Source organism: Lipophrys pholis (assembly GCF_963383615.2).
Source record: "Lipophrys pholis genome assembly, chromosome: 14".
NCBI classification, from domain to species: Eukaryota; Metazoa; Chordata; class Actinopteri; order Blenniiformes; family Blenniidae; genus Lipophrys; species Lipophrys pholis.
Genome location: NC_137633.1, coordinates 2,579,838 through 2,598,437, shown reverse-complemented (window position 1 = coordinate 2,598,437; position 18,600 = coordinate 2,579,838). Strand labels below are relative to the sequence as shown.

The following is an 18,600-nucleotide window of genomic DNA, read 5'->3' as shown; positions in this document are numbered from 1 at the left end:
TACATGTCGTTTCTTTGACGCAGGCGAAAGGCCAGAGGGGTTGTCATCCTCTCAGCAGCACATTGCAGATGGCACTAGTCAAGGGCTCATTTAAATAAATAATATTAATAAAAAAAAGTTGGACTGTTGTTTCAAGTTTTGATGAGGTTCGGGGTTGGAGAGAACGTTCAGTTTGAGGACCGTCGGTTTACATCAGCAGCTGTCGATCGTCACCAGAACCTGCAGGACAGAGAAGGAAGGTGAAGCAGCTGGGACACACTGGAACTCAGGTTATGATCAAAATCTAGAAATTCTTATCAATGGAGACACATTTCTATGTCTGTGCAGCAACATAATAGAGAATAAAGAGCGCCCCTAGTGGTCAAATCAATGCATCGTATTAAATGTTATAATATTTTAAAGCAAGAAAACATGTTTTCTTGTTGTGGGTCAGATTGGACTCTGGTGGGCCTGTTCTGTTCTGTTCTGTTCTGTTCTGTTCTGTTCTGTTCTTGCATACGTTCCACACCCCTGATTTACCATTATAGTGTTGTTTATAGTACTGTACATTGGCCCACAACACAACAGCAAAAAGTCACAAAACAACCGCAACAAGGCAGAAACAAAGTAAAAAGACAAAAAACAAACAGTTAAAAGTGATAACACAACATCTAAAAGCCCCAAAACAACAAAAAGTCACAACACAACAATAAAAAAAGACAAACCAACAGCTAAAATCCACAAAACAACAGTATAACGCCACAAAACAACCACCAAAAGTCACAAAACAACAGTAAAACGTGACAAAACAAAGTAAAACATCACAAAACACATTAAAAAGCCAAAAAACCAACAGCAAAAAAACCCATACCAACAGCAAAAAGCCACAAAACCGTAAAAAAAAACTACACTAGTCACAAAACAACAGTAAAAAGTCACAACATAACTGCAACAAGCCATAAAACAACAGTAAAAAGCCCAAAAAACCAACAGCAAAAAGCCACAAAACAACAAAACGTGACAAAGCAACTTTAAAAGCCAAAACACAAATGCAAAGGCCACAATGGAAGTGATTCATATTTTGTATTGAATTTGTTTTCATTTCTATGCTCTTCAAATAAATCATCACTATTTTCCAATAACATGATGGTTAAAGTATTAAATCATAAATCGGTGTAGATTTCTCTGTATTTACAGTTAGACAGCGTAGTGTCGTGTTTGGATGAGCTTTGCACCTTTTATTAACAAATCCTCAACAACAACCTGAAGATGAAGACGTGTACTGAAAACCAGTTTTTTTTCTTCTAATCTTATGCAGTTTTCCATTAAGTTCTGCAGCGAGTCTCTCCTGCGTTAGATTCTCTCCCTGTGACAGATCTGCTGTGTCATGCTCGGCTGTTACGTCGCCTCCACATGATGGAGGCTGGACGCCGCTCGCTCGCTCGCTCGCTCGGCCATAAGCCCGTCATGTCCTCTGCTGCATCCCAGCCTCCAGCTGGTAAGTCAGCGGTTCACAGGCGTCATGTGACCGTCTGACACGCAGCTCAGCCCACTTCCTGTCCGCAGTGCTGCACACGCCAGCCTTGCACTCCTCTCACTCGGGCGCATATATCAAAACTGTACGACATATATCTGATTCAATCAGTACGGTTAAGAAAGTCTCATAATTCAACATCGTTTTCTACTTTTGTTTGGGGAATTCACAGGTTCTGTGATAAATAAATGGCCCGGATGGAAAAGCTGCTCGCTGAAAAGGGTTTAATTTGACCCAATTGATTAAAAATGACTCATTCGTCATTAACTTTATTTTATTTTTTATTTTAAATCTGCTGTTCCTAGTTTGTCCTTTAGGGATTACACGGTTTCAGACGACGCTATTATGACCTTTCCCCCAAATTCAGGGGATTAATGTGCAGGTTTAGATGCAGAATATCAATCCCATAATGCTTTGCGGTGTCTATGTCTATGTGAGCTCACATCTAGTTTCACTCTGTATTAAATATGGATTTATCGAGGTAGTTTCGTTTCTTTTAAAAGTTTTAAAGCTGTGATCTTAAATACATGATAACATAAAGAAGTTCTGTCTCCTGCATCAAGCTCTTTGATAACGTAATGTTCTCTGTGCATGTGTGGGTGTGTGTGTGTGTGGTTTAATTACAAAGACAAACAACAGCACCCACTAGTGGCCTGGCATGTTAACTGCATTTTTCAGTTTAGTTTGTTTATTTTTCAGGGACCATGTAAAAAAAAAACAACAAGATTAATCTTAGTTTGAGTTCCTGTGTTCCTGTGGTGGCAGAAGTACTCGCATTCTTTACTCAAGTAGAAGTGCAGATACTGATGAAATAGTTTATTTGAACCTGATTTTTTTTTAACTTTAATTTATTTCAAGTATCTTCAACCTTGTTTTCCAAGCGTGAGCTGCTTTGATTCCTTCACTTTACCTAATAAATACTCGAGTACAGACACCTGAGTACAGTTACTTGCTGTACTTCATTAGAAACGTTTCAGCTCAAAAGTACTTTTCCTTCCTTCGACGTGACGAAGTGGTTCTTCTGCTCTGCATGTTCCCACGCACTCTCCCTGCTCACTTATTCACCTCCTGCTGCTTCATCCTCCCTTAATCACTATGGCAACAGCTGCATGTGAGAGGGAGGGGAAACAACTCACTATCTCCTTTTTCCTCTTTCTCTCTCTCTCTCTCTTTTTTGTTTTTAATCTGAGATTGTGGGATTACTGCAGCCAGAGGCCTTTAAAACCAGCCGCTGGCTCCTGTACTATTTCCCCCGTCTGCACAGTCGAGTCGAGGTCAGTGTGAGGAGGAGTGTGTCTGCGTTTTTTTTATTTTAATTGCATTTGCTGAAGGGAACAAAACAACTTGTCAAAACAGTCAGCGTTGCATAAACCAGGGGCAGCCGTCAAGGATTCGTACCTGTTGACCTTGGCGGGCGGACGTTTCGCTCTGTCCTGTAACCTGACGTGAAGACGAGCGACGGAGGGAGGAAGAGCAGCCGACGCTGCAGAAAGCGGCGCTGCATCGCCGGCCGTTAACCACAAACTAAGTGTCCCGCCCGAGGCTGCACTCGTCCACGTGTGTGTGCGTTTAAAAAAAGAGGGCCTTGGAACCATTTTCTCTCTCTTTATGCTGGATGTTCCCGTACAGCAGCTAAAAGCCTTGGTTGGTGGTCATGGAGTTGTGCTTTCCTGGTAAACAATGACTCTTTTCATTCCTGCACAGCTTTTCGTCCAGCAGCTGAGGCAGACTGGAGGGTAAAGAGAGGAGGAGGGGGGGGGGGGGGGGGGGGGGGGGGTCATCCAGAATACAAAATAACTGTCTTAAAACGGTGAAAAGTGTGAAAACCAGCGGATGAGGAAAGAAAGGTCTCCGTGTTCATGAGGGGAAGTAAAGCTGTGGCGCGCCGTGACGGCGCCAGAGGAGACGGGCTCACATCAAAGCTACGGGTTCATCTTGTCGTCCAGGCTGGCTTTGAGCCGGGCCTCCAGCGCCATCTTGTCGAAGGTGCGCGTGTTGGTCTCCTCGCGGACGCGGTCGCGCACGTGGAAGGAGGCGCGCGCCACCGAGCGGGCGCTCTCCAGCACCGCCTTCTTCTCCCGGAAGATCTGCTCGCTCTTCTCCAGCTTCCTCTCGATGGACTGCAGCAGCTCCAGGCGCCGCTGCCGCTCCTCCTCCTCCACCCGCTGCCGGTTGAGCTTCTGGAGGCGCTCCTTCTCCTGCCGGGTCTGGACGGCGCGCTGGGCCTTCTCCTTGGCGCGCTCCTCGGCCACCAGCGACGCCTGCTGGGACCGTTTCTCCGCCTCCCGGGCCCGAGCCTCCAGCTGCTGCTGCTGCTGCCGCTCGCGCTTCTCCGCCGCCCTGCGCGCCTTCTGGATCTGCTTCTCCTCGCGCTTGGCCTTCTCCTTCAGCTCCTGGCCCCGGCGCTCCACGATCTGCTCGTAGTTCTCCAGCGAGCGGCTGAGCTTCTCCTCGGCGGACCTCCGGGCCTCCTCCCGCTCCTCATGCTCTCGGCGGGCGATCTCCTGGATCAGGGCGGCGTGGCGCCTCTTCTCGGCCTTGTTGAGGCCCCGTCGCTCCTCCTGCGCCTGGTGCTCCTTCTCCTGCCTCTTCAGCTCGGCCATGGTGAGCTTCTCCTTGAGGAGCAGCCTCTCCTGCTCCAGCATGGCGGCGCGCTCCTCCTCCAGCGCCTTGAGGTTCTGCTCCTGCAGGGCCTTCTTGTGCTTCTCCTCCCGGGCCGCCTGCTGGAGCCTCAGCAGGCGGCTGCGCTCCTGCTGCTCCGCCAGCTCCCTCCACTGCTCCTCCTTCTCCTCCACCTGCCGCATCTTGGCGGCGGCGGACTCCCGCTCCTGCTGGCTGAGCCGCCGCTGGCGTATGGACACCTGCGTGTGCCACACCCGCTGACACTGGAGCACAGCGCGCTGCTTCTCGCGGTCCTCCTGCTCGCGGCGGAACTCCTCCATCCGCCGCTCGCTGTCCCAGTGGAGGTGGGCGACGTAGCGCGTCTGGCTCATGATGTCCTCCTCCTGGTACCTGGCGAGCATCAGGGCGGCGATCTTGCGGTCGCGCTCCGACACCGCCTTGAGGCCCCGGCGCTTCACCTCCTTCACGATGCGCTCCACCTTCTGCGTGGTCTGCGGCGAGTGGCTCAGGTCACCCAGGCTGAGGCTGCGGCCCATCAGCGAGTTGAAGGTGGCCAGAGTGCGAGCTCGCGGGCTGGACACTTTGAGCCAGTGGTCCCGCGGGCCGTCCCAGCTGTAAGACGAGGAGGCGCCGGACTCCGACGACGTGAAGGTGGTGGTGGTGGTGGTGGTGGTGGAGGTTGAAGAGCAGAAGGGATCCATCCGCCGCTGCAGAGACTCCAGCGAATGGCTTTTCCCCCGGACCTTGGGATGAAACCCCTGGTGGCCGTTGTGCTGGGAGAACTGCACCCCCGGAGAGACGCCGTTCAGAGGCGCCCCGGTACTCGGAGCCGCCGGCTTCGACGCCGACGATGTCAGCGTGGAGTTGGCTCTGGGGAAGGCGGGCGGCTTCGGTGTCGATCTGGGAAACGTGTTGGAAGATTTACCTCCGGACGTCTTCCTGACGACCGGCGGTGGGCCGGACGAGAGCGGCCTGGTGGGCTTCGCTTTGTCTGGTGATGAAGACGAAGGATGTTTGGCAGAACTCTGATATCCAACCTTGGAAGACGGAGCAGAACCAGTTTTGGAGGGCAGAATCGATCCTGTATTGGCAGATTTAGGAGAGGCACTCAGGTTGGAGGCGAGGCCTTTCGGTGAACGAGCTGATTTCAGCGTTGGGCCTGCCGCTGTGGCTCCTGCCGCTGTGGCTCCTGCATCAGACGATGTTACTGGTGCAGATTTCGGGGGATGGACGGAGCCTGACGGAGTTTTGTCCACCGAGGTCGATGAGGTGCTGCTGTTGACCGCCGCCTGCAGGATCCTCCTCTTCTCCTCCCGGACGATCCTCTCCCTCTCCTCCCGGCACTGCCTCAGTTTGGCGTGCCTGTCCTTCTCGTACACCTCGAACAGCCCCGTGGCGACGCGCATAGAGCGGCCGGGAGCCTCCCGGGCGAAGTCGGCGAGCGGGCGCGGCAGCAGCTCCACGGGTTTGACCCCGCAGCGGGCGCAGGCCTCCAGGGAGCGGGGGCTCGTCAGCACATAGCGGCTGCCCTCCGCCGCCGGCGAGTCGAAGTTGTACAGGTCCAGGTGCAGCTTCGGCGCCGCGTCGCCGTCGCTCTGGGCCGGCGGCTGCTGAGGTGGCGTGGCGGAGTGGCAGGGGCTCGGCTCCAAACTGCCAGTGGGCGGAGTCTCAAACCCGGCATCGCCTTCCTCCTCCGTCGTGGCGCCATCGGCCTGTTCTGGCAGTCGGGGGTCTTCAGCAGCCACAGCGGGGGGGTCGAGGTGTGGGCCTTTGCACTTGTTCTGCTCCTCAGCCTCCGACGGGTCCACCATAGTGGGCTAACAGAGAACAGAGGGATGATCGATGGAGGGGGGGGGGGGGGGGGGTGAAATAGTGGCGAGAGGTTTCAATTAGAGGATTACAGCATTCAGACCCGAGCTTAAGACAGATGCAGGCCGTGGGGGAGGGTCATAATGCAGGTTCAGAGACGCATGCACGCATGCATGAGCACATATTCAGTGATTTTACACCAGATGAGACATTTCCCCTTCAGGGAAGTGACATAACAGACGGAGAAACACCAAGGTCCTTTAATAGAGGGACTATTTTTGGCAGAGTTACTAGGCTGAGAGAATTAGATTACTCATTGCAATATTTTTCACTCCACATCACACAATCAACCTAAAAATACATTTGACATCAGACAGAGGACTGGGATGTATTATTAACCAGCTGGTTGTAGATTTTAAATAATAATAAAAGAACCTGACAGTGGGAGAGAGAGTGTGGTAAACACCTCTATTATGCTGGTTCCAAACAGGGCAGGCCTGGACTTTTCTCTTCTATATCAGCAGGATGAATCCAGCACTTTCTCATTATCCACCATCCAGTCGAATGAAGGTTTGATGTTGAATTAGATGAATTTAAAGTAAAACAAATAAATAAAAAATCCACTGACCTGCCAGTGTGCAAATCGTTGTCTGAACCGGTGCTTTGTTCCCCTTGAATCCGTGCAGAGTCTCCGGTTCCCCGGTTCATAATATCAGGTCTGAGGGGGGGAAGCTGCGGCCGTGGACCCGCAGATGGAGCGTCACATCCCCGCAGACTCCAGCCGACACGCACCGACACACGCACGGAGCTTCTCCGCAGCCGCGACCGGTAACCAAATAGTCCACTAAATAATATAAAATCTCAGTCTGTGCGATCAGCTCCTCTCATCCAGTCGAACCTCCACCTGCTTCTCAGCATCATCCTCCATCTCTCCTCCGAGGCTCCGCCCGCTGCTCAAACACACCGAACAACACCAACACACACACTCTGTCAGGCTTTCAACACACAACAAAACATCGGTGCAGCTTTTCCCCCCGAAGCAACACAACGCTGCCTCTTTATATGAACCGTTAAACTCGATAAGAGCTTTTATTTATTATAGGAGAAGCTTGTTCATTCTCATTGTGTTGCCTGATTCAAGATATGTTCAAAAAGAAATAAGAAAATGTGTCTCAAAAAGGAGAAAAAGATCAAATGTTGGAAGGATATTAGTTTAATCTGCTCAATCTGATCATCGAAAGTCAGATTATTCTCCGAGACGGCTGCCATCTGCCACACTACTTGTAATTGCGCAACGCGTCCAGCAGAGGGCGCCGTGATACAATGGATCAGTGCCGCAGCTGCAGCCAATCAGAGGAGACCACGAGAGCTGGAATACTCTGTATTACAAATACTCACATAGTCCTGTAATAACGTAATATTCTTTAAACTACGAGTACTTTTTCAGGTGCTTCGTTACAACATTAGTGTAATCTATGTTGTCACTTTTAAAATCTAAGAATCACTAATCTGATATTTAATCTTTTTGATCTTGATCCTCTTTAAAATAAATCCTGATTCATATCTACATTTGAATTTTTGAATAATTATCAAATATCTGACAAATCTCCATTCTACATAGATATTGTAAAGAATTTCTGGGATTAATTAAGCATTTCTATTCTATTCGAAACAATATCCATTGATCACTCCCGACAGTGTTAATAAAGGAAATATTATACTTTTTAAAAGTGTGCTATGACTGTTTATAAACAAAAGTAATAGTAATTGAGTACACACTATGGAATGTAACTGTAGTTGTAGTTATTCAGTAAATCCTATAACTAGTATGCAGTTCTTGTTCATTACAGTGTAAACTTCATATGTTTAGTTTGTTTGAGAAATTAACTTTGAGCTAAATCAACATGATGATGTAATTAAACGCAATTAAAAATGACCTATAGGACACAGTGTTTCCCCTTGATCTATATCAGGGTGGTTCTGTTTTTCCTGATATATATCCATTATTAACGAGCGACAGAAAATGAGTACACAAGTACAATTATTGTTACGTTTCTAAAACTACCACGGATGTTTAATAGACGCTCCTCTGATGACGTTTCAATGCTAAATTTGAACTTTATCCATCGAAACACGAGTCACACCTTCTCACTTTAACATCTTTTTGTGATGTAATGTGACTACTTCACATAACATGCAGACAGAAACACCTCCGAGCAGATTGAGTCTCTGCCTCTTCTGTCTAAACGTAATGGATGTTGTGCTGGACGGTAGAATAAAGTTCTGGATATTTCTCTTTACAGACAGAAGACAATGATCTGATCATCGTTCACTCGGGGCTTTAATTATTGGAAAGGTTTTCACATTATTGGTTTGCTACAAGCAGTTTGATAAAATAGCACCAGAGCTCCGAACATCTCACTTAAAATCTCAGTTTAAACTAGAACTACACTCGGTAGAGCGCGGACCTTCGCCAACGCCACATTTGTCGCCATGGAAACCAATGAATTAAAATGTTATTTGATCCACTCCTTCCATCAATTGTCGTGGTTGTTTGAATTTCTTCATGTTATCACTGTTTGACACTGATACACACACATTATACTATTTTGGTGTGACCCCCTCCCGACCTTTGACCCCAAACCACTAACCAGGGCAACGACATCACTGCATCATGTGACATATAAATATTTGGGCGTAATCAATCTGATTAAAACTGACAGCTCTGACGATGAAAATATGTTTTTGACCATTTCGTCACCTTGACGACCTTCGACCCAAACACTCTGAAAGAAGAATTCAGGAAGAATTCATGGATGAAGACAAATCATCCCTGAAAAACTCAGGCAATTCAGGTTGATTCCATCCATCCATCCATCCATCCATCCATCCATCCATCCATCCATCCATCCAAACAAGCCCCCCAACTTTCGTTGGCGAAGGTAAAAAAAAAAAGAAGCAGTTTTTCTGTCACTGCAAATAAAAAATACAACAAAATTCAAAAAAGTTTTGAGCCTCGTTTTCGAGGTTGTCATGGCAACCTCCGATACTGATTGTTTTCGATGAATGACTGAATGACTGAATGAATGAATGAAGGAATGAAGGAAGGCAGAGGGTTCAGTCAAAGTGTCTTCTGGCTGAATCAGGATTAGATAACCGTGGTGACCCACTAAACTGCTGACCCGGCGTGAAGAGCAGGGCCACTTTAATTGGCCACATCAGGAGGACGGCGGGTAACAAGCCACAACAGGGAACAACAGGGAACAAGAGGGAACGTGCTGGCTGGCTTGTTAACCCGGGGTGGGGGGGGCGGGGGGCGGGGGCGCGGTGTGGGCGATGCACAGTTCACTGGTGCGGGGGTATGCCAGGCGGACCCGGGGTGTTTATTGTTTTTGTTTTGGGCGGCTCATGACTGGAGGGGTTCACGGAGAGGTGAGGGGCTCGGCTCGGTCATGGAGACCACAGCGCCGCCCAGCTGGCGGCGAGGCCGCAGAGCGCTCCCTCCTCCGCTCGGCCTGAGGACCCGGTTCTCGATGCCGAGCTCTTCTGGACGTTTCACTGTATTTTCCAGTTTTCACTAAAATTGGCTTCATGAAGTCATTTTCATTCATGATTGTTTGGCTTTTGCAAAAATATCAACATGTTCATCACGTATAGCTTGTGACCCTTGAACCATTTCTGCCATTTTCTGAATGACTTTTAGAGATTTAAAGACAAGAATAGAATCTTTATTGTCATTGTTCGGTTCACAATGAAAGTTAAGGTGCCGGCCAGACAGTGCAACAGATGGATAAAAAAATAAAATGGCTAAAAGGAATAAAATATAGTTCAAACGTCATAACAGGTAAGCAAAACAAAAACAAAGACATTTCAAAATAATTTTATAGTGTTTAAGATGGATGAGTTTGAAGATTAGTGTTTTACATCAACATTAGAAATGTAATCCTGGTGACTGTGTTTGAGCTTTAATTGATTCTCTAATCTAAAGTTGAAACTTTTGCAAAACACAAACGTTTTTTCTTTTTTTCAACAAGGCGAAGAATGAATATTTATATACTATGTCCCAATGAATATTTTCAGTCAATGACAAACTAAAAATTGAATTAGGAAGTTTACTGAAGCCAACAAGCAATCAATTTAACTAAATCTAACTGTAATGCCACCTTGTACCACAAGATGGTGTCTGGAGTCACTTCAACTTTCTTCCTATATATAGTTAAAAAGCACTTCTTAACGTTAACGTCCAGATTAACGGAATAAATCCACACGTCACGTCGTCTTAAAGTTTCACGATGCCTGGTTTGAATCTGGGCTTTTCCATGTGGAGTTTGCGTGTTTCTACCTGGTTTTCCGCAGGTACGCTTCCTCCCACAGTCAAATCACAGGCACATTAAAATGATTTTAAAACGATCTGAGGGCAAAGTCGAGTTTGAATAAAACAGGAATTGTAAATAAAACTGTAATTTGTGGCCTCAGGGTAAATGAACAATTAAAAAGCCCTTGAATTTTATAGGAAATAGAAGAATAAGGTCATTTTGACATTTGAACCTGGTAAATTACTAAATCTGTTGTCTCACAGAGTTCATCTATAGATGAAATATATCCAGTGCAGGACTGCTGATTGACATTAGAGAGTTTATTTTATACGTACTGGACCTTTACAGAACTGAAAACATCTGCACACAGTCACTGAAGAGATTAGAAGGTTCTGTTTTGACAAACGTTTCGCACGACGTGAAGGAACAATGTGTACATTCTGCTTCTCCTTTATCGTTCACAGATCGAATATTTCACAACGTTTTCCATACGAAGGTCTTTGAAGTGCGAACGTTTGGAGAAGTGTTGGAATGACGTGAATGTGTTCTCGTGGAGGTGAGGGGTGATCCGGCGAGGAACCAAAACCAGGACGTCGTCAGACAACATCATTCATCTGTGCCGTTCAAAAAACTGAAAACGGGTCAGTAACTATCAGCAACTATCTGGTCAGTAACTATCAGTAACTATTTGGTCAGTAACTATCTGGTCAGTAACTATCTGGTCAGTAACTATCAGTAACTATCTGGTCACTTTGAATGTTTTCATTAATCAGACACTGAATTTCTGGACATTTGATTGTTTTTGTAATATTTTTTAAAAATCTGACATTTTTAGATTTGTTAAATTATTAATATTAATACTAGAAGTACTAGCTATTATTATTATTATTATTATTATTATTATTATTATTCTGTATAACTTTCATCAGTATGTTTTGTGACATTTCTTCCATATTTGTTGTTTTAAGAATTATTTTTTTCCTAGCAATTGTCGCCATTTTGTCTATTTTACCCTCGTATTCTCTATCAAAACTTAAACCTGCTTTACAGGAAAATGTTTCAAGGGAAAACACCTTGTCTTTGTTATTTTAGAAAAATTTCAAGCTTACAAGTTTCGAAAAAACCATGTCCGTTTCCAAGGAAACGGCAGAGTTGCTGACAACGATGTAGTTGCCCTGTTGGGCCACTGGTGGGTGCTGTTGGTTGTTCTTGTAATGAAGCCACACACACATACGATATAAACATTAACAAAGGCGAGTACACGGATATTGGTATGGACACACATCGAGGTGGGACTGTTATTCTACTGAGCATGTGCAGAAGAACTATTCAGTACGGCGGCGCTGCGCACTCGCCATAGCAGCGTTCCAGAAAAGTTCTCTCCAAGCCCGATTGAGACGTCTACGCCGCGCTCGCACTTACGATGTGCGTAGCGCTGCGTTATGGAAATGAAAGACGTCGTATTTCCAGCGTCACAATCTGCTGGAGGAACCCGCTGTTTTAAAACAAACTCCAGAGGGGGAAGTGATGGAGGAGCTGGACCCTGCCTCACTGGGACCCGCCGGCCCTGTGAAGCCGGAGACCTCTGGTTGCCCCCAGTTCACATTTCCAGCTCGGGTTTGCCAACAGAAGGATCCACGTTTCCCCGGACAGTTTCAACAACTCCCCCCTCCTGACCCCCCCCCCCCCCCTCCCCCCTTACCCCCCCTATTCTCCCTCCGCCCTGTGTTCTGGTACAGGGGTCCCATACGGGTGTGGAGGGGAAAAGGTCCCGGAGACGGAGCTGTTAATTCAATCAGCAGAGCAGCATGCTCAATTAGGCACCCATAAGGGCCCCCGGCCGGGTCCGGGGGCCCTGCGGAGGGCAGGCGGCCCCGTCCCCGGGAGGCATTAATTGTGGCTGACAGTGTGTAAACAGCCGGGTGAATAGACGGCGCAGGTGCGGGACGCCCCGGTCCAGACTCAATGGGCCTTTTCACACCCGTGTTGCCACTTTCTCCCCCGCTCTGTAGAAAGTCCCTCACATCTCTGATTAATGTCGCACATAATTTGGCTTTGTGGGCTTATTTATTTGTTGCCGTGTGTTTTCCGTCACCAGTGTGTGTGTCATGTGTGTGTGTGTGTGTGTGACTGAAGAGGGTAATAAGAGGCCATGTTGCTGCAGTCTGGAGCCCAGGCTTCCGCACGACTCCTCGTTTTCAGGAGCTTGTGAAAATTGCGGCCAGTACATGTAAAATACGTGGAATTTATCAAATGAAATCCAGATGACACTTTAAAGTGGAGGCCTTTCTATCTGACCTCCGATTTTTCCATTCAACCTCCCCCCCCCCTCTCCCCCCCCCCGTAATGAACACAGAAGTGCTGTAAACTCTACATTTATTCATATAAATGTAGAGATTTTACATTATTTTCACAGTCAAAGTGACCAGCTGGGAGGCTGCGGTGTGGGTGGAGCAGTGGGTGGAGCAGTGGTTCACACTCGTCTCACATTGGGAAAGTTCCCGGTTCGAGTCTATTCCCTTTTTCATGAGATTCTCTTAAACTTTTAATAATTCAGCCACACGCCGACACCCCCGGCACCACATTTCAAGTGGAAACGCATCGTTTTCAGGAAAGTTGAGATTTTACACACAAACAAAGTGACGATGTCATCATGTCACTAGTGGCCACTGAGTTCGACGACAAGATTAGGAGAATAAAAATTTAAAGAACACATAAAAGACGATGTTAATAATATTATTAATGAAAATTAAAAATCAAAGGCGCATAAAAGATAAAAAGAGGCAAAATGTTGAATAGTTCAGTGTATAGAAGGCAGTTTGACGAGTTTATATTTCAATATAACAGAACAATTTAGCATTTCAGTGTCATTTTTTACTATTTTTTTCAAAACTGAATTTTAAATTTATTTTTGAATTCATGTATTTCAGACATTTAAACATTTTGTGCATCACACACATAACCAGCAGCCCTATGTACAGAAATATAGACACCATTTGATGATAATAAAGAATTAAATTATAGCTTATGAAAATATAAATCCACACTATATATAATTCTATGTTTAAGCAAACCCCAACATACTTATCAACACACACACACACACACACACACACACACACACACACACACACACACACACACACACACACACACACACACACACACACCTCATATATCTGATTAACATGCCTGAACAGGAGGAGGAAGAAGTAAACTTATCAAATCCGACCACCTTCTGCAATGTTTAGTAATTATCTTTCTGTATTAGGAGCAAATATAACAGTAAGAATATTATCTAATATAAATACACACACACACACACACACACACACACACACACACACACACACACACACACACACACACACACACACACACACACACACACACACAAATAGAAATGAAATGTGTTTCAAACTTTTACAACTTTGCATGCAAGTTGTTTCTTTTTCTTTTTTCTACTTCATGTGAAGTGTACTTGGAGTCCAGGTGAACATCTGTGTTGCCCCCCCCCCCCCCCCCCCTCCCCCCCCCCAAGGTCTCTGGGTGGCCCCTGACCTGCTGCGTCTGTTTCTGTGTCGACAGACACCTGCTAATTTTGGGTCGTATGGAGTTGCTGTAAGCTGGCAGGGTGGAGGAGGTGGAGGTGGGGTGGTGGAGGTGGGGCGGTACAGCGGCCGGGGGCATCTATGGAAGGGTAGCTGCAGTAATTGGGAAGTACATTTCCATTCAGCTCGCTCCCTTCTGCAGCTTTTCTTTCATGTTGGGCCAAATGTCAACAGAACCGGAGCGTCGAGCCGCTGCTTCCCCTACAACAGCTTTACACCGCTTTGTTTTGGGTGGAGGGTCGCGGGGGGAGCGGGACGAGCAGATATAAACTGATCTCGTTAACATTCCAAGAGAGATACTCCCCCCCCCCCCCCCCCCCCCTTCCTCTGCTCCTCATCCTCACCTCCCACTGCATTTCTGAGGCGCAGCAGCTCTCCTCATCATGACGCCACTCTGATGCTCCACAGAGTCTCTCTGGTGGTCCCAGTTCAGATAACGCAGCATCACGAGGATCCCCCCCCCCCCCCCCCCCCCCCCCCCAGACCCCCCCTGACCCCCCCGACCCTCTTCATGGATCCACTCCATCCTTTCTCAGAAAAATGTCCTTTACAGAAAGCAGCCAGCGCTCAGTGAAATCATTAATGCTGACCCTAATTGTGCCGATTCCAGCAGCTCCATAGCTCCAATTCCAAGGCTCTTCACTGGAGCACTCAGAGAGCCGCTCAACTGTCAAAACCAACAATTCAAAAATATCTACCGGGACAAAGAGTGAGAGCAGGGGGGGTGGGGGGGGGTGGAAGGGGGGGGGGACTGAAGCTGGACACCTGCACTAAACACTCCGGCCCTCAATGGGCCACACAATCCAGACGCTGCGAGGAGGGAAGAGGACGTGGGAGACACAAGCTGGACGTTTCAGGGACGCACATAACGGGATTTTCTCTTTTGACTGAAGGACATTCAATAGATTGAGATACTCAGATTACTCCAGTGGCGAGATTGCAGGAGAGAAAATAAACTTCAAAAGTGCATAAACGCAGAAAACAGAAACGGAGGAGAGGGAATGTTCGAGCAGATTTACTGAAATCATGTGATTAAATCAGAAACTATTAAACAGTATAACTTTATAAAACAAAAAAGTTAATAAAAAACACACATTTAGTTGATAAAAACTTACATATTTCATGCAGGTTTGGTCAAGTTATGGTAACAATATTATTATTCTTAATAAAAAAAGGTGTTTCATTATCTTTAGTGAAGATTTTCAAAATAAATGATCATTGTCTATTCATTTATATGTATTGAGCTTGTCTGTTAATTCATTCCATCTTTATAATGATATTTAGTATTAACAACAAGCTGGATTACATTCATGTGAGTACTTCTATTGAACAATACGATCCTCTTTTTGAACTCATCGTATCAAAGGTCGATTTCTTAAGATGCAGATAAGTTCAAGACTTTTTTTTTTTTTTTTAAAGATAAATGCGCTAAGTTTGTGTGAAACATGTAGAAGAAATACTGTTCTTAGAAACTGTCATTATGAGCAGGGATTAACACACACACACACACACACACACACACACACACACACACACACACACACACACACACACAGAGACTGCTGCAGCTCTATATGTTCTGCAGCATCCTCTCTCTCTCTCTCTCCCTCTCTCTCTCTATCTCTCTCTCCCTCTCTCTCTCTCCCTCTCTCTCCATCTCTTCCTCTTCTCCCTCTCTCTCTTCCTCTCTCTCCCTCTCTTCCTCTCTCTCTCCCTCTCTCTCCCTCTCTCTTCCTCTCTCTCCCTCTTCCTCTCTCTCCCTCTCTCTTCCTCTCTCTCCCTCTCTTCCTCTCTCTCCCTCTTCCTCTCTCTCCCTCTCTTCCTCTCTCTCCCTCTTCCTCTCTCTCCCTCTCTCTTCCTCTCTCTCCCTCTCTTCCTCTCTCTCCCTCTCTTTCTCTCTCTCCCCCTCTCTCTCTCTGTGGGCGTGGCCTCGCCCCTCCAAACCCCCTCCTCTGATTGGCTCCCGGGAGCGTCAGTCAGCCCCTCCGCCCCCTCCCTCCCCTTTAAATGAAGCCGCGATGGAGCCACGCGGGACTCGAACCCGTGGAAGCCGCGATGCGCAGTGGATAAACCCCCCCATCATCACAGCGATCCTGACGGCTGCTCTCCCGCACGGCACTATGTGAATAGACATCGTAGATCATCACAAGAGATCATATCTAAGGAAACTCTCTGGACCGTCTTTTTTTTTTTTTTTTTAATCTGGTCCTGTTGATCTGCGGACGCGCGCTGCGCGCTCTCGCGACCTGCGGCTCTGCGCTCACCGACGCTCCATTATGTTAGTGTCAACTTCCCTCATTGTCACCTTCTCCTGCTGTCTGGCGCCTCTGCTGCTCTGTTACCTGCCTCAAGGGTCCGCCCAGAAGCCTGGTCCGAGGGTGAGTGACTCCCCGACCCGCCCCGCCGCGCTTCCCACTGCACCACCCTGACATGCCAGCCACCTCGGGGGGGCTTTCCAAACCTCCAGATGTTAGGATCACCTACATATCTGCTTGAGAAGCCTGAACCCAACCAAACCCCAGACATATTTCATCATTACGGGCTTAAAATGACAGTAAATGATCGATTTTCTTACTGGATTTATTGCGTAAATCAGGTGCGCCGACAGAGGAAAAGAGAAAAGTAGAATTCAGTTCTTTGAAAGCAAATCAATTAGATTTGCCATTGAAACATTTAACTATCTACTTGTCAAGATCTTTATCCTGAAAATGTATTTAAAAGAATGAAACTTACCTGAATTACACGTTTACTCAATTAAGTTCTAACACGTCAGGAAACACGAGAGTTTATGTTTAAAATACAGTCAGTATTCGGTGTTCTGACTGGATTTACAGTAGATTGTTTATACTTGTTGGCGCTCTGACAGGGAGGAAGATATGGAACTGACATGTTCAACCATCTATACTGAAGATATATTTAAACGTACAAGAAATTCTGCATATTTCATTAATGCTTATAATCTATTAATATTCAGGACACGTGAGGAATATGGCTGCAAAATACAGGAACTGGTAGGATTTCTCCCACTATTCCTGTTTTGGGTTTCCTATACTTTATTGAGTGTTAACTTATACTTACAGTATGACGTATGATGGGGGTGTTTCAAACTACATTTCGTATCATAGATCAGTTTAAATGTGTAAAACTAACTAACATTCCACATATATCACTATTTCCTCCATAATAAAACACCGAATGTTGCACTTTATCATTTTAAAAAGATTGTTTATAAATATTGCTAGAGAACCAAGATCCAACAATATAAGGAGTTATTTGCCAAAATAAACTCGATGAACCAACAGCACGAGGTGTGTTTGCACCGATCAATGGAAGTAAAAGATGTTTTGCCATAAAGTGCAAGTTTGATCACATTTCATTAATCGGCTAAATTAATCTCAGGGATTAATCAGTGTGAAACAGGAAAAACCTGAGAGTCCCAGTGAGTGGATGAAGCAGAGTTTTCCAGACGGGGACGGTCGACGTGTTATTACAGTTTTATGAACTGACAGTTTGTCCTCCACATTAGAATGACACTGAATTACGTCAGGAAACCAGGAAGTCTTCCACTTCGCTCTCATAGAAGACGTGTGAGTATTTATACTGCAGACGGAGGATTGTGATGAGTAGTACCTCGTCATCACAACTGCAGTTTTCTCATAAAGTACATTTCACACGAGTAGCGTACTGGGCTTCTTTAAAAACCACAAGTCATTTGGGATTAGAAGTATTTTAATTCACATTTAAACCTTTTGATCCAATAACTTTGTTCTTTAAACAGACCAGGATTAGTTACTAGTTACTTTGGTGTAACTTTTATTCCTTTTATGGTGAAATAAGTTATTAAGTTAATCTTACAATTTCAATTTGATGTTCAGAGTAGTTTAGAGCACTCAGCATTTTTTATTATAATACGATATAAAACAGTTAATTATGCTTTGTTACTGCGTCTCAGGTGAGAGCAATCGCCTCTCAATAAGAAGGTTGCAGGTTGAATTCCCCATCTCTCTCTGTCCACATGCTGAAGTGTCCTTGAGCAAGACACCAAACCCCAAACTGCTCCTAACGGACGATTTAGCGTTTTGCATGGCAGCGGCGCCCCCTGGCTGAAGAACCTACTCTGGGATTAAACAAGTATTTCTATTGTATTCTATTATCCCTGTTGAAGTATGTTAGAATACTGTAAGTTGTACTTAACACTTATCTACACTGAAGACGCCAGCCTTTACAGTAATCCTACGATGTGATTCTGTTATAGAATTCTATAGAAACACTGCGTTAATCCCAGAGAGAAGTATTTGATCTGGTTTTGAGCATCTCGTGTGACATTTCATATTTCGTGAAGTAATTTCATGTGATATCTGGAGCTGATTTGTGTTTATTTCCACACAAAGTAAATATGTGAAGGTGTTTCCTTTGAATCAAGGCCTCAAACAAAACATTTAATCTGGGTTTGGTTATTAAATGAGTAATTATCTCCACTGTTGGTGTGTTGAGTGTCGAGGATCCTGGTGCGACAGAAAGACTCGGTTAACTTTAAATGCATTTTAATGACTTTTTACAATCTCAAAAATTCTATTTAATTGTTCTTAAAATGAATCAAAGTTTTACTCTTTCTGTCTTTAACCTATAAAACTCATATCGTATTTCTGTAGAGGAAACCTGCCTCTTTCCCAACAATTGCACCTTTTTTTGCATGAATGAACCCAGTGCATGATGGGACTTTTCTGCA

At 45.8% G+C, this 18,600-nt stretch overlaps 2 protein-coding genes across 10 annotated transcripts in view; one reads left to right on the top strand and one right to left on the bottom strand.

The window, feature by feature from the left end:
- Nucleotides 1-3,435: 3,435 nt before the first annotated feature.
- On the bottom strand, nucleotides 3,436-5,946 carry ccdc177 (coiled-coil domain containing 177; the record flags this gene model as incomplete). Its single annotated transcript, XM_080479816.1, has 1 exon — nucleotides 3,436-5,946. One exon carries the CDS (start codon nucleotides 5,944-5,946, stop codon nucleotides 3,436-3,438), a length of 2,511 nt encoding a protein of 836 aa, XP_080335942.1.
- A 9,955-nt stretch (nucleotides 5,947-15,901) lies between these two features.
- smoc1 (SPARC related modular calcium binding 1) overlaps nucleotides 15,902-18,600 on the top strand; it is a 59,424-nt gene continuing 56,725 nt past the window's right edge. For all 9 annotated transcript variants that reach the window (XM_080480732.1, XM_080480734.1, XM_080480733.1 and 6 more), the window contains exon 1: nucleotides 15,902-16,249. In XM_080480732.1, coding sequence (XP_080336858.1) covers nucleotides 16,148-16,249 — 102 coding nt within the window. In that variant the 5' untranslated portion in view covers nucleotides 15,902-16,147. The remainder of the gene's footprint in view (nucleotides 16,250-18,600) is intronic.